The following is a 16,661-nucleotide window of genomic DNA, read 5'->3' as shown; positions in this document are numbered from 1 at the left end:
TAACAAAGGATAATGCAAAGGAAAACCTTGCCGAAGAACTTATGTACAGTCCTCCCTCCATTCTCATGGTTTTGGAACTTATGCCCAGGGGATGAACAGAGAGGGAAATCATGGCATGCGTGCCCGAGGTGTGGGTGCGCTCCTACAACCGCCTGCCTGTATTCTAGCCAATGGCCATGTGTCACGGCCCAACCCTCAAACAGCTTGGCCCCACTGAAGTGAAGGAGGAATTGGCCCTTGCTTTCCCCTTGCTTTTCCCTGAGGCTGAGAGAGTGTGACTCGGCCCAAGGTGTGTTTTTTGTGGCTGGGCTGGGATTCGAACCCTGGTCCCCAGGGTGCCAGTCCAACACTCCAAAGACGGAGGGGAAGGACTAAGCGCTGAGGGGCAGGTTCCTCCTTCGCCCTGAGGGGGACTCCTGGGAGGATAGGGCTGAGGGAGGCGGCCTTGTTGTGGGCCTCGCTTGCCGTCGGCCTCAGTTCCCGCCCTTCCTTTTCGCTGGGCGGGAAGCCGAGGCAGGAGAGGCCGAGGAGGAGGAGAGGCGTCGGCCATGGCCTGCCCTGAGGCGGCGGCGGCGGAGGAGGAGGAGGCGCGGGCTTTCCTGGGCTCCCTCCTGAGGGACTTCCCGAAGGCGCTGGGCCCGGACGAGGCGCTGCCTTGGAGCCCCCCGGGCCGAGGGGCTTCCCCGAGCTCAGACGAGGCCCCCGCCGAAATGGCCGACTTGGCCCGGACCTTCCTGGGCAGCAGGTAGGGAAACCAAGCGCCTTCCTTCGCAGCCGCCCTGGCTCAAGGCTATGGAATTCTGGGAGTTGCAGTAGGCACAAACCACAACTCCCAGAATGCCATAGCTTGGAGCCAGGGCAGTCAAGCGGGGTCAAGCCAGGTGGTTGCTTCAGTGTGGCTGCAGCAGCCTATGGAGACCAGGATTTGAAGCCCTGCTTAGCTAGGAAACCCACTGGGTGACCTTGGGTGAGTCACACTCTCTCAGCCTCGGAGGATGGCAATGGTCAACCCCCTATGAACACATCTTGCCAAGGAAAACCCCAGGATAGGGTTTGCCTTGGGGTCGCCATAAGTCAGAAATGACACGAAGGCACACAACGACAACAAGAAGTTCTTCATGCCCTTGTGTGTGCGCCTTCAGTGTGCGGAAAGTGTGCGCTCCTGTCTGCAACGGATGCTATATCCTTCAAGCCTATGCAGGATGAAGAGGGTTCTTGTTGGGGCCATTGCACCGTGTGTTGTTGTGTGCCTTCAAGACATATGGCAACCCTAAGGCAAACCTATCATGAAATGTTCACAACAAGATTTGTTCAGGGGAGGTTGGCCATGGCCTCCCCCTGAGGCTGAGAGAGTGTGACATGCCCAAAGTCACCCAGTGGGTTTCATGGCTGAGTGGGGAATCGAACCCTGGTTTCCAGAGTTGTCATCCGACGTTCAAACCACTGAGTGGATGCGTCGATCCAATTTCCTTCACATTCCATTTTTTAAACATCTCTAACTCTTTCCATGGAATTTAAGATGGTGTTGGTGAATTTTGGAAGGGCCAGAACAAGAAGAGGTGTGGAGAACAAAACATATAAGGAGAGATGGAAGGGGCGCTCCAAGATTCAACACTCAAACCACGACATCCCGCCGGATGTGTCGAAAGGGTACATTAATGTTATTGTGCGCCTTCAAGCGGTTTCTGACCTAAGGTGAACTTAGCACAGGGTTTCCTTGGCAAGGTGTGTTCACTAAGAATTTGCCCTTGCCTTCCTCTGAGGCTGAGAGAGTGTGGCTGAACCCAGCTCACCCGTTCATGCAGCAGGGAGAGCGTCACCACACAGGTGTATGGGACGGAGCCATTTTAGCATGGGGAGATATGAATGTATGGGTGGGAGGTTTGAGGTTATCAATGCTTGGATTGTTTTCTGTGGGTTTTTTGGGCTCTGTGGCCATGTTCTGGAAGAGTTTATTCCTGATGTTTCACCAGCAGCTGTGGCTGGCATCTTCAGAGAATGCTGGCATGGAAAAGAGTGGGGTGTATACCCCACTCACTTCCATGCCAGCATTCTCTTAAGATGCCAACCACAGATGCAGGTGGAAACATCAAGAATAATATATATGCAATTTACATGTTAATCTGTGTATATTGTTCTGTTGTTGAATGGCAGTATATACCCCACTCTCTTCCATGCCAGCATTCTCTGAAGATGCCAGCCACTGATGCTGGCGAAACGCCAGGAAGAAACTCTTCCTGAACATGGTCACATAGCCCGAAAAACCCACAAAAAAATATGGATGCCGGCCATGAAAGCCTTCGACTTCAGATGCATGGATTTCTTGTTTCTTATTGGAAAGACCCATATCCTAACCTTCTGATCGACATTTATTGGGGACTTGAAGGCCTGAGACTGAGCTTTGGGTTCTGGCGTTCGATTATCGATGTACTGATCCTATTTTGCCCATCCTCCACAAACATCCAGGGTGTTCAGAACAATCTTTTGTTTAGTTTTCAGTGGGATTTTTTGGACCATGTGGCCACATTCTGGAGGAATTTATTCCTGAAGTTTCACCTGCAACTGTGGCTGGCATTTTCCGAGGGGGGTGGCATGGAAGTGTGTGTGGTAAATATACCTCTGGGACCCTTGTTTGGTATATATACCCCACTCACTTCCATGCCACCCCCCTCTGAAGATGCCAGCCACAGTTGCAGGTGAAACTTCAGGTATAAATTCCTCCAGAACACAGCCATGTAGCCCAAAAAACCCACAGAAAACTATGGATGCTGGCCATGAAAGCCTTCGACTTCACAATCTTTTGTTTCTTTGCTGCTTTCAGACACTAATTCTTCTATAGCACATGAAGTACAGTCAACCCACCGTATCCACGAATTCCTTATCCATGGATTCAAGCGTCCACAGCTTGAAAATATTCCGTGTGTGTGTGTGTAGATTCCATAAAGCTAACCTTGATTTTGCCATTTTGTATAAAGGACATCATTTTACAATGCTATTTTATTTCATGGGACTTTAGTGTCCATGGATTTTGGTATCCATGGAGGGTCCTGGAACCAAACCCCAACGGATACTAAGGGCCCACTGTAGCTAAATTTTGGTAGGGAGGAATTAAAATCCAACAGGAGATGACTTGCACCACGGATTAGTATAATGAATACCAAGTTGTGCTTTAACTGGGTTCCGTTCCCTGACAGATAAATGCTTATCTGTACAGTCGGCCCTCCATATCCACAGATTTTTTTATCCACAGATTCACACATCCATGGCTCAAAAATACTCCCAAAAATACATATTCAAAAAAGCAAACTGTAATTTTGCCATTTTATATAAGGGTCATCATTTTACTACTTAAATGGGACTTGAGCATCTATGGATTTTGGTCTTGGAATCACACCCCAGCGGATACCAAGGGCCCACTGCATCTGTATTTTTATAATGTGTATTTATATGTGGTTTTTTTACTTTTTGGGTCAGTTTTTGACTGTATTTTGTCTGCTCTACTTTGCAGTTCTCACACTGGTTTGTGACCATAAGGAATAAGGATTTATCTATGATGTTTGCTTGTTTACGGTGGCTTTAAGCATCTCTGATTGTTTCTGTTGAGGTTCTATAAAAGAGGGAAAGCATAATCCCCAAACTATTGGGAGAATTTACTGGGCATCCCAGTACAAAAAATGTTCCACTGAAAGGCAGATTGCCTATGAATAGGAAAAGCAAAATATTGAGCACTCTGCCAGATCAAAGCTCCTGTTTTAATGGCGTCAGAATGAAGCTCAGGCTTTCAAGGGCCTCCCCAACTTGCCTGCTGGACATTTGGACATCAATTCTCATACCATCAAGTAGAATGGGAGTTATAGACTAACACATCTGGAGGGCACCAGTTTAGGGGAGAATAATCTCCGTAGTAGTAGAGTTCATGCAATGTTTGCAGCTTTTTCACCCCAGCTGTCACTCTTGGTATTAATGCAAGAGCGGAACATGTCAGTAGTTGCATTTTTTGCATACTTGCCCTGAAGTGAGTGTTAGTTGGAGAGGCTGCATCTCAGGGATGCATAAATCCCCAGGGCCCAAACTGTCAAGCCTCATCCAGTTTTATTACTCTTCTTCCACCCCAAGAATTCTTACGGAGGGAGTGGCACACTCTCTTGCCAACAGAGCATGCCACTTTTGAGACTGTGTACTTGTGTTCTTTCTGCGAATAGCAAGTGGGTATCATTCAGTCAAAATGTCGCCAGAAACATTTCTCTGGGGTGGTTTATAAAAATGAAATTGATCAGGGGTTTTTATTCATAACTACAAGTGACCCTGTTTCCTCTGTGTTTTCCTTTCTGCAAAGGAGGGCTTGCCTGTGGCATTTTGTTTAACGGTTTTGGACAACAGATCCATCCTGGTTGCTTTATTGAACCCAGTGGGGCTTGCTTCTTAGTAAACACACATAGAATTGTACAATATGATCATTGTTACCAGATGCCTGTAGTTCTGGAGGGCTGGCTTGGTGATAGCAGGGGAGGGGAGAGAGAGCATGGTCATAAGTATTATGTTTGCCAGACAACTTAAATGTGCTAAGAATAGTCCTTATTTATGGATGAACACAAGACATGTGCAGTTGGGCCCCAGCATCACTGAATTACACTTCAAACCAAATCCTGAAAGTAGTTTTTTCTCTTGTTTGACTGGAAAAATAATCCTAGTGTCTAAATTTGGTTGGCAAGTATGATATATTTTGTTGATGCACAGCAATTCAAGTCACAAATCTGTTTATATTTTTCCAGCAGTGATAGGTACAGATTGGCATTGGCAAGGACAGGTAGAGACCAAATGGTGAAAGGTCTGGAAGCCATGCCTTATGAGGAACAACTCAGGAAGCTGGGGATGTTTAGCCTGGAGAAGAGAAGGTTAAGAGGCGAAATGATAGTCCTGTTTAAATATTTGAAGGGATGTCATATTGAGGAGGGAGCAAGCTTGTTTTCTGCTGCTCCAGAGAATAGGACGCCATGGAGCAATGGATGCAAACTACAGGAAAAGGGATTCCACCTCAACATTTGGAGGAACTTCTTGACCCTAAGAGCTGTTCAACAGTGGAAGGCGCTCCCTCGGAGAGTGGTGGAGTCTCCTTCTTTGGAGGTCTTTAAACAGAGGCTGGATGGCCATCTGTTGAGGGTGCTTTGATGGTGAGTTCCTGCATGGCAGAAGGGGGTTGAATTGCATGGCCCTTGGGGGTCTCTTCCAGCTCTATGATTTTATCATTCTATCATTCTTGGTGCCCCCTGAAAATTCATCCTCTCCCATTTGTGAGGCTGTTTCAAGTGAATGAAGACAGAATCTTCTCTGTTGAGCTTCCTTGTGTTGGGGTTAGGGTTGATGCTCTAGGGACATGTTCCCTACTCCACTGGTTCTAAGCAGTTTTCTGAACTTTTTTTTTAAACTCATACTTCTATTTAGTTCTTTGTAGTCTGTACATTCCCTTTTCAGTGGTGGTGTGTGCGGTTTCCCCCATGTAAAAGAAAGTGGTGTCCGCTAACATGCCTATCCTCATGCAGTTATGCTATGTTTCCATGATGGAATATCAGTGTGATAGTGTTGTACTGTGCCTAGCACAATTGTCAATGGATGCAAGCTCCAGGAAAAGAGATTCCACCTGAACATTAGGAGGAACTTCCTGCCAGTAAGAGCTGTTTGACAGTGGAACACACTCCTTCTTCGGAGAGTGGTGGAGTCTCCTTCCTTAGAGGTCTTTAAGCAGAGGCTGGATGGCCATCTGTCAGGGATGCTTTGATTTAGATTTCCTGCATGGCAGAATTGCGTTGGACTGGATGGCCCTAGTGGTCTCTTCCAACTCTATGATTCTAAGAAGAAAGTCACTGCTTAAAATTATCAGGCAAGGGCTGATTCTTTTTGTCTACATTGTTTCCACTTCATCTTCTGAAAAGGAAACCAAGTATTACTCAACACAAAGAGATGTAGATTGTGTCCTGTAGGAAATTCTGGGAGGAAGAAGGATGCTATTGTTACCATAACAGTTCCGATACAGGACATGGTTCTGAGGGGGAGAAGGGGAATAACAGGAAATCTTTAGGATTAGCTAAGAACTGAACATACCTCTCTTACAGTGTGCATGAATGGGGTAAAGAGCTTCAAGGGTAGATTAGATGAACTGTGTTGAAGAAGTTATCTTATGGGTATAGAATAAGCTGTAATGACTATTCCTTTGAACCTTAGAATATATTCCTATTTTTGTCACCATAGCTGAAAGGTGTTTAAAGGGTTTATTACTGTACATTAAACTAATTTGGCAGTATTTGTTTAAAAATTGTAGTATTCTTGCATTGTGTTTTCGTGGCCAGCTGCTCCACTAGTTTTGCCCTGAAAATTATAAGCAGAAACAGAGTGGTATTTTGTATTTAAACCAAATACCAATTCTGCTGATTCACAGTGTGCTCACATGGCTTCATTTGGAACATACTGTGCAGTGTCTGGAAAATTCCTTTTTCAAAGTACTGACACCAAAAGGCTCCAGCCCTATAGCTGTAAGGCCTTGTTTTAGACAAAGAGGCACTAAACCGAGAGTAGCCCTGTAGTTTCATTGGTAGTGGATGGTGCATCCCATGGAGAGTCCTGGGGACAAGGTTATCTCCCTGACCCACTGAGAATGCACACCACTGTCTGATAAAGTCTTAAAGTGAGGATGGGGCATCGCAGATGTGTTGGGATATATTGGGCTGCTTTCTTAGGGGCTGAGCAGATAGGCCAGGACCCAGTGAGGATGCACAACAATGTCTTATACAGTCTATCCTGGCCCCAGTGCTCACCTGAGTTGGTATTTGGATCAGTACTGGGATGGAGGGGATGTTCACACATGCATCCCCATGCCAGCCCATGGCCTGTGCACGCTTTCACTGAGAAGCTTTCCCTGTCACTGCATCTGATGCTGAAATAGGGTGTCTAGCCATGTACGTGCAGCCAGGTACCCCATTTCCACAAGAGACACAGTGATGGGAGTCTTTGGAGTGAAAGTGACAGCCAGCAAGGTAAGGAACACAGGGAGCCAGTGTCAACAGCCAGGTTTTGCTGTCAAGTTTCTAGGAAATTCTGCACGAAACCAGGAGTATTTTACCCCAGGCTAAAAGTCTGTTTACCCTGAGATTGGGCTGATTCCACGTGAGGTTTTAGCCTGCATCATCTTAATTCTATGATGTGACTCTGGGACAACTCCTTAACCTTTATTCCAGGGACAGTTATTGTTTCTTTAAATTTAGAGAGGAGGACCAGATTCTGTCTTTCCAAAGAGGCATAAAGGATGGTTTCTGTTTCTGATTTGCAGGCAAACCCAACTTGCCTGATTTGCACATAATTGGAAGTTATGTTATGCTGACAAAAAGGGAGGACTGCGCTGTTCAGGGGGAGAAAGGAGTATATGAATCCAAAGATAATTCATGTAATATCAAAATAGGTTCACATCACATCTGACCCAAGCCATAGGCATAGTCTATTGCCACTATTGAGACCAGCTGTCTTTGTCCCTCCCTTAGCTTTCATTTAGCCAGGGGCAGCTGTTCCAACCAGCTACCTGAACTGCTTCCATTCTAAGAAGTCAACTGGCTTTCCCCCTCCTCTTCCTTGTATATCAGGTCTTTTGCTTAGATTGTACTCCTGAGAGTAGGAACTCACACACTACTTCTCTTTGTATTCACCTGGGGTGCCTTTTTGGCTAAAGGGCAGGATAGAAATCTTATATAGTAAAAGAAATTGCCTTCTTGAGGTTTTTGTTTGTTTGTTTGTTTGTTTTGTCTTGGTTTTGCTATGAGGGAACAGAGGTTCGTTTGTTTTAGACTTGGATTGCCAAAACACCGACTTTCCTAGTCTTGCTTACTCCATGCAGCCTATTTCAGTATCTTTTCTTTCTTTTCCCATCAGGAATGCACCACCCCTCCTTGCAGCATCTTTGATTCATGCTGCAGTCAGTGATCTGCTACAGACTGATCTCAGTGATTTTCAAAAGCAGAATGTTGAAGAGGAGGAAGCTGGACACCATGGGACATCTCCTTGTAGGTATCTTTGTAACATTTGGATCTTGAGCAGAAATTTACTATTGTTTGGTAAACGTTGCTCTTTTTTTCACTAATGCAAAATATTTATATATTGCACTTCCTCAAAATGTATTCAAGTGTGGTTTATGCTCTTTTGGAATACAACATCTGGATACAATTAATATACACAAAAACCATCATTGACAAGAAGCAGATGTATGTGTGTTGTGTGCCTTCAAGTCATTTCTGAGGTATGGCATCCCTAAGACGAACCTATCATGGGGTTTTCTTGGCAAGATTTGTTCAGAGGAGGTTTGCCATTGCCTTCCCCTGAGGCTTGAGAGAGTATGACTTACGAAAGGTCACCCCATGAGTCTCATAGCCAAGCCAGGAATCGAACCCTGGTCTCCAGAGTCATAGTCCAACACTCAAACCACTACACCACACTGGCTCCCAACTCCAATATTTCAAATGCATGAGCAAATAAAAAAGGCAGAGCCTGACTCCTAAAAGTTTAAAATGTTCATTCTGCAAGGACATTCAACAATGGGAGCACAACATCTGAAAAGGTCCTGTTATAAGATGTCATCAGATTGCATCTACACTGCAGGAGTAATTCAGTTTGAGCCCACTTTAACTATCGTGGCTCAAGGTTTGTTGAACTACCATTCCCAGAATTCCATCACCTTGAGCCATGGCAGTTAAAGTGGGCTCAAACCGGGTTATTTCTTCAGCGTGGATGCAGCCATCAGTCTTCAGGTGGAAGCAACACTTGGAGAAGGACATCAGCAGATGGCCTTAGAGTATAGGCAGAGTATAATACAGAAGTAGGCAATCCATCAGGTTGTTGGAGCCCAAACTATTCAGAGGCTAAAAGCAAAAATGCTACACACTGCAGGGGCAACCCCCCCTGCTTTTAGCACCCACTGTAGGCCACATCGACCCCTGAAGCCAGAAGCCCACTTCTAGTTGTATAACATCCTTTTTTACCCTGAAAAAGTTGCGAGCAGAAGGCATGTTCTAAACAAGAATTGCCAGTAGCCTTAGTTATTCTTTTTTTCATTGTTTTGATCCCTGTTCAAGATCTAAAGGGGCTGTAAATATGGGCTGGGGAAACATATGCAGTCCAAACAAAGCCTGTGTGTTGCCTACCTCAGGCCTAAAGGTAAGCCGCAGCACTTTGAACTGGACTTAGCAAAGAAAGCTAGCCAATAATGCTTTGTTGAATCTGTTGGGATTGTCTGAATGAACTGCCTCAGTCAAAATTGGCAGTCTTCAAAACTAAACCATCTTCAAAGATAGTCCCACATATAATGCCGTAATCCAAATAGGAGGCTACTAGAACATGGCTATAGTCTGGGGGTCATAATGTTGTAAGAGGTAGAATTAGAAACATTTCATTTTCTGTGGAGTGGGAATTTGATTGCACCAGGTACAACTCTCAAACAAAAATCATTTTTCATTGCAACAGACTAGAAGGGAAACAGCAAACGGAAGGGAAACAGCAAAACAACACTGACCAGTGTAGCTGGCAGGTCTTAGTTTCTTATACACAGCAGCTGAATATTTGTGGGCATTTCAATAAAACGTTTTGAAGAATTGGGAAAACTCAGATCCATTCCACGCACTCATCGCTAATAGATGCTGCTATTGTTATATTTTACTTCCTGATGAATTATGCAAGTGGCATGAACATATGGGGCTCCTTCTGCCACTGAAGTAATAGGAAAGCTCTTCAGCATACGGGAAATGCGCTGGATCTTGGTAGTTGCATTAATTTATCCCACGAAATTACCATGTCTTTTGGGGAGATGGCATTTTTCAGCCTTGGTTTTCTGTCTGTAACATGAAATTGAGGGCACTATAGAGTTGGATCCAAATATACTTGAGTGAAAGGGGGAAAGTCACTGGTCCTGTTCTGCAAATGCTTAAGAATTGATGTAGTGCTATAACAAGTAGGCTCTATTTTGGTTCCCCACCACCCTATGCAAGAAAGTGCTCTACAAGAAATTTTAGCAGTCTCTTTGGTGTTGTCACACAGTTCTAGTTCAAGATATAAGACAGCATTAGGAAAGCATAGAAAGTGGTTTTATACCATGTTAGCCCATTGGTCCACTTGGGTCAGCATTTTGTACATAGTGACTGGCAGTTTCTTTCCAGGGTTTCAGGCAAAACTTGTCCTGCTTTGCTCTACTCGGGATAGAACCTGTGGTCTTTTGTGTGCAAAGCACATGTTTTGCCACAGGGTTACAGGACTTCCGTGAGCAGTAGATAACTTCCATGCACACAAGTGCATCCTTGGATCTAATCCAGTGGTTCAAAATTCATTATAAATCACATGGCAAGGCAAATTGTTACATCCATTTGTATTAGTGGTAAATTTTCTATAATGCCATACCAGTTTGTAGTAGTTGTAATAGTAGTAGTGCATTTCCTGTACTACTTATCCTTTAAGATTTTATCTTCCTGGTTGCTTTAATATCATCTTTCTGAGACAGATGTTAAAAAAGAGTTGCTTTATATGAGGAAGGATGTGGCTTTATTTCAGACTAGCTTGAATGTAAAAAAACACTTGCCCTTCCTCGTTCTTTGCCCAAGAACATGGTGACAACATTGTGAGTGAGATTATTGTGCAAAACATAAGATCACCCACACTTAAACTGTATTGAGGAAACAATATAGGTGAATCCTGTAGCACCTTTGAGACTACCAGAAAAAGAAATGTTTCGCATAAACTTTCATGGACTCCAGCTCACTTCATCAGAGGCACAGAGTGAATCCTGTGGGGACAAACAAATATCCCAAGGGGTGTGTGTGTATGAATTATAATACAAATGCAAAGCATGTGGGTATGGTGATGTGGTGACAAGTTCAGTCTCAACAATGATTGTACCGACATGCTTCGCATTTCTGTTGCAAGTTACACTCCTCTTCCCCTGTTGGTATATATGTCTGCCCACTGAGTCCATTAAAATGTATGCTAGAAATTTATTTTTCTGTTAGTCTCAATGGTGCTACAGGGTTCCTTTGGATCTTTTTATGCTTATCTTTCAATACTTCTGTTTGGAGGAAATCATTGCTAATTTGTAAAAAAAAAAACAACAAAAAACACCCACCACTTTGTCATTACTGAGCTGCGCACTCTCCCTTGCAATACTTCCTCTCATCATCTATACTTTATGTCCCATACCAACAGTGTGCTAGAAGAATGGATGTTAGAATGCGAATGTAATGTCCCACCCAAACACTAGATAGATTTAATTCTAATACAAGCAGTCTGTTTTTCCTCTGAATCACACATCAAGTAATAATCAAGTAATAAATTGTCTCCACCTTATGGAGAGCCTAAAAACTGCATGTCTTCATGCAACATTCAAGAAGAACATACTGCATTTACTCTGATTTTCAGCATACAGTATCTTCACTCATATTGCCCCAAAACACATGGGTATCTTATTTATTTATTTTAAAAAGCCTTGTTGTCTTTCATTTGCAAAGATTTCCTGTCTTGTGCTAGGTTCATCCCACACAGCCTACAGAAAGCCGAGGTAACCATAAGGAAAGAAAAGATACTTGTATTATACAACCGCTTCTTAATGAACTACCTAGTTCTAGGATATTTGTGGCCATATATAATTGTCACTGCTAATAAGTTTGGATTTAACTATGTTCTCACTTTATTGTCTGTATCCTACCTCTACTTGAAACACTAGATATATTTAATTCTAATCCAATATTGCCTTCTGTGTCTTTGAGGAAGGAGGTTGTGTAACCATGAAACCTGCTACCAGAATAAACCTTCTATTCTTAAAGGTACCACATGGCTCTGTTGTTGTGCTGCAACCGGCTAACATGGCTACCCTTTTGAAAATTGCTGCATTTTCAAAAGGTTGGAGTTCACCTTTGGAGAGACTGGCCCAGTCAGCTCCCAGGTTCATAAGGTTGGTTTGGTGTCAGATGTCAAGTTATGGTCAGTCAGTGTAACCTACCAGATTCCCACAAGTCTTTTGCACTTCAGAATATTTTGCCCTAAAATTCAACAACAGCTTTATTACTAGAGCCCTTCCGCTAATCTTTCAGACACACAAAATTAAAGCTAGCAGCAGAGGCTTCAGAGAGATTAATCCACCCATTATTATTATTATTATTAACCTTTATTTATAAAGCGCTGTAAATTTACACAGCGCTGTACATACAATCTTTTTAATTGGATGGTTCCCTGCCCTCAGGCTTACAATCTAAAAAGATACGACACAAAGGAGAGTGGTGGTGGGGAAGGGGCCTCTCTAGTAGGATAAAACATATAAAATACATAGCAATATAGGAAATGATTCAATAAAACAGGCAACAAAAGAACATCAAATAGCAAGTGACAATTATGCAATGCCTGGGAACGCTGCCCCGAACAAGATGGTCTTCAACTCCGTTTTGAAGCTGATTAAAGAAGTGATGGCTCTTGTTCGCGGGGGAAGAAGGTTCCAGGAATGAGGGGCAGCAAGTGAAAAGGGGCGAATCCGAGATGGGGCAGAGGAAATCCTGGGCTGGGACAGCAGACCTTGACTACCAGAACGGAGGGCCCTAGTGGGAAGGTGAGGGGAAATAAGGTCTGATAAGTAAGGAGGGGCCCGCCCATGGAGGGCTTTAAATGTCGACAGCAGGAGCTTATACTGAATGCGGAAAGGGAGGGGGAGCCAGTGAAGGGATGCCAACACAGGAGAGATGTGGTCAGAGCGGTGGGTGGAAGTGATAATGCGTGCAGCTGAATGTTGGACAGAAATTAAAGGACGGAGGTGAGAAAGAGGAAGCCCTGCCAGAAGGATGTTACAGTAATCAAGTTGTGAGATCACTAGGGCATGGACCAGGATCTTGGCAGTAGAGGCGGAGAGATAAGGTCGGATTTTAGTAATATTGTACAAAAAGAATCTACAAGCCTTGGCTGTGGTCTGGATCTGAGGGATACACAACAGAGAAGAGTCAAAGATAAAACCAAGACTGCGGGTTTGCTGGACTGGTTGAATAGAAATGTTGTCCACAGAGACAGAAAAGGAGTGTTGAAGGGTGGGCTTACGAGGAAAGACAAGAAGCTCCGTCTTGGACATCTTGAGCTTCAAACGCCAATGGCGCATCCACTGCGAGACAGCTGTGAGACATGATGAAACTTGCTGTTCAAGCCTTGGAGAAAGGTCGGGGGTGGAAAGATACAACTGGGTGTCATCAGCATACAGATGGTAGGAAAAACCAAAAGAGCTGATGAGTTTACCTAAGGACAGTGTGTAGAGAGAAAACAGAAGGGGACCCAGAACAGAGCCCTGGGGAACTCCAACAGATAAGGGAACAGGAGATGAAGTTTGACCACCTGCAACCATGGCAAAAGATCTGTCTGACAAATAAGATCTAAACCAGTCAAGAACAGAGTCTGAGAACCCAAGGTCAGAGAGTATGTCAATTAGGAGACAGTGATCAACAGTGTCAAAGGCTGCAGACAAATCAAGAAGGATGAGAACAGAGTAAAGGCCATTAGCCTTGGCCCGTAAAAGGTCATTCGAGATCTTAGTGAGAGCTGTCTCTGTAGAATGCCTTGGGCGGAAACCAGACTGAAAGGGGTCGAGGATGGAGTTGGCTTCAAGAAACCCAAGACAGCGAGAATAAACAACCCATTCCAAAACTTTAGAAAGAAAGGGAAGAAGAGAAATCGGACGATAGCTGGACAAAGAGGAGGGGTCAAGGGAAGGTTTTTTCAGAATTGGGGAAATGAGAGCATGTTTGAAGTCCGAAGGGAAGGAGCCTGTAGAGAGAGCGAGATTGAAGATATGGAGAAGCGAGGGGAGAAAAGAGGGAGCGATAGAGATTAGAAGACGAGTAGGAATTGGATCATTTATCACCCATAGAGATAAATGCAGGTTGCTGTATCTGACAAATACGTAGCTCTTGTGGATACTCAGAGAAGTGATAAGCTAAAGGTAAAGGGAATTTGGTAACAGTTGTCAAATCTGCATCCCATAAGCCTATCCCTAAACACAGCGTGTACTGAACAAAGACAGTTGTGTGTGGTGTTATCCTGCTGTTATGGCAACAAAGGTGTCAAGGAAGGTTTGTAGATTCCTTGGCATATTCTAGTAAAAACTCATATTCCAAAAGAGAGAGAGAGAGAGAGAGATAGTGGTTTGAGTGCTGGAATAAGACACTAGGACACCAGGATTCAAATCCCATCACTGGGCAAGTGACACTCTCAGCTCACAGGAAGACAAAAGCTAACTCCTGAACAAATTCTGCAAAGAAAGCCACTTTAGGGTTGCCATGGAAGGCACAAAGCAACAAATAATCAACACGCCATTTCTTATCCTGCCCTGTATACTGATTCAGTCACTTATAAGGGACGTAATTGTATAACCAAGATGAAAACTAGACTGGTCATACCAAAGGAAGGGCTACTTTTCAGGCCTTTTTGTTATGTGTTAATTTATGTAACTTCCATGTTACAGCCATTTCAAGAAAATTGCTCCATTAGAAGCTGGTCTGGTAAAGTATATACAAGGACCATACTATGTTGATATGCAAGAACACTTTGCAATAAAATAGTGTTGCATGTGTGTTGAGAAAGAGCAACTTCCTCTGCCAGGCTCAATAAGTTGGAGGAGACATAAAAGTTGGTGGGTTTCTACAGGTCTAATTTCTGTCTCCTCTTGTTCTAATCCATGCTGTTTGGAAATGAAAGACGAGAGACAAGATGTTTGGCATTGTTGCTGCATTTTACAATTACAGCATAATTTCTTCATTCACCTTAAAGAAAAAGGTGAAACTTGGCCTTGAAAATATATGTATAATAATAAAATCTTTATTTATATTTCCCGCCTCTCCCCATGGATCGAAGCGGGAGTACAACACATAAAATCAGTATTACAACAAAAACAAATTATCTAAAATTACATCAATTAATGAACAAGACAAATTCACAAAATTAATACAGTCCAGTATAAACTGGTGAGAGGAAAAAAGCTGAAGCAGTGAGAGGAATAGTGTGGACGAAGGAATAAATATGCAATGTATGCCTCCAAATGATGACTTCGTATAACTTTTTTTTCCCCAGTGTTGGATGGAGGTGCTTTGCAGCGCTGTTTCTTTAACAAACTCTGGGAAGTTTGCTGCAAATGGCAAAAGCAGCCACCAACTCTCAAGCCCCTTGACCGCTACCTCCAGGTTTCTATCCACGCAACCCGTAATACCCGTCGGAAAATGGAGGACAGACACGTTTGTCTACCAGAATTTAATCAACTTTTTGGCATGACGGTAAATTTCTAGGGCTCAGGTGAGGGAATCCGAGTACCCACAGTAGTTGTTGTCCACTTTTGAGATAATTTTAGCTCTTCAAAGTAATGAGCAAAAATCATCCAGTTCCAGCAGTGGTGAATTTCACTTTCTCTTGGCCATGTTAGTTTTAAAATGGTAAATTCAATATTGTCCTGCACTCCTTAAAAATCAGTCCCAGTCTCACAGTATATAAACACCACACAGAGATTTCAAACTATTTGTTAAGCTATGTGTTCTGTTAACTTGATAACCTGAGCAGCAGCACTACTTATGGACAATAGATCACTAAAACATCATATTAAAATGCACACTAAAGATCTAACAATCTGAATTCCTGAATATGCCTGCTTGCAAGGCAGAAGTGGAGATATTGGACTGCAACTCCCATCAGCTCTAGCTTGCATAGCCACTGGTGATGGATAATGGGACATGTAAATGAACAACTTCTGGAAGGCCATCCTTTGCCTACCCATGGTATAAGGATTTCTATTACTGGAGGTGATGCAGGGCTAAGTAGTGTAGGTTTGCTTTGTGAAGGTAACCCAGAGTAAATGTACTATAATTGTAGATTGATCAGAGGATGTGACTTAAGTTGCCAGCTCCTCTGCAAGCCAATAAGACATTCTCATATGATTTTTGGTTTTATATATATTTTTTCTCTCTTCTCTTTACATGACACCACTATCAAAAGGATAATGTGGACAGAGCATACTTTGCCGTGTTTGATGGGCATGGAGGAATAGATGCTGCGAACTATGCAGCTACTCATTTGCATGTAAACGTGGCACATCACAAGGAGATCCTGAAAAATCCAGTGGAGGCCTTAAGAGAAGCCTTTGAAAAAACAGATGAAATGTTTCTTTTGAAAGCCAGGAGAGAGGTGAGTGGGGAGAAGTTGGCCCTACAGCACTGATAAATTGTGGGCCTGCCAGAGAAGGAGGGAGTGCTGAGAAGCGTATCCTCTTGACAGTTGACTGTTCTGTAACTACTTAATGCCTGTTAGTTCGCTAAGCATCCCAGATGAATAATGTATTGATTGATTTAATAGACTATAGCTGAAGAGGCATTGTCCACAAATTGGAGGACATGAAATTTTTTGTTTAGCTCAGCACTGATTGATTGATGTCTGGATCTTTCCAGAAGGATAACCATATGTTTTAAACACATCTATATTTATCTAGTTGACTCCTTTCTGCTCCTCCAGTCACAGAACATAGCCTCAAATTTAAGAAAAACTGAATCTGGGATGTGCCTGTTAGAGCTGAGGTTTTCTTTCCTCTTTGGGTGGATTAGAAATTTGGGGAGAAAGCAGGATAGTTGATCGTA

General features: G+C 43.5%; 1 protein-coding gene across 1 annotated transcript in view; it reads left to right on the top strand.

Moving 5' to 3' along the window:
* Window positions 1–429: 429 nt before the first annotated feature.
* LOC149289995 (protein phosphatase 1F-like) overlaps window positions 430–16,661 on the top strand; it is a 30,748-nt gene continuing 14,516 nt past the window's right edge. The window contains exons 1-4 of the mRNA XM_089489754.1: window positions 430–745; window positions 7,915–8,045; window positions 15,115–15,314; window positions 16,027–16,215. Coding sequence (XP_089345880.1) covers window positions 549–745; window positions 7,915–8,045; window positions 15,115–15,314; window positions 16,027–16,215 — 717 coding nt within the window. The 5' untranslated portion in view covers window positions 430–548. The remainder of the gene's footprint in view (window positions 746–7,914; window positions 8,046–15,114; window positions 15,315–16,026; window positions 16,216–16,661) is intronic.

This window comes from Sceloporus occidentalis, unplaced genomic scaffold (assembly GCF_023333645.1).
Source record: "Sceloporus occidentalis isolate IW3139 unplaced genomic scaffold, rSceOcc1.0.p SCAF_41, whole genome shotgun sequence".
NCBI classification, from domain to species: Eukaryota; Metazoa; Chordata; class Lepidosauria; order Squamata; family Phrynosomatidae; genus Sceloporus; species Sceloporus occidentalis.
Note: the sequence above shows the minus strand (reverse complement) of the source record. Positions and strands in the feature narration are given on the sequence as shown.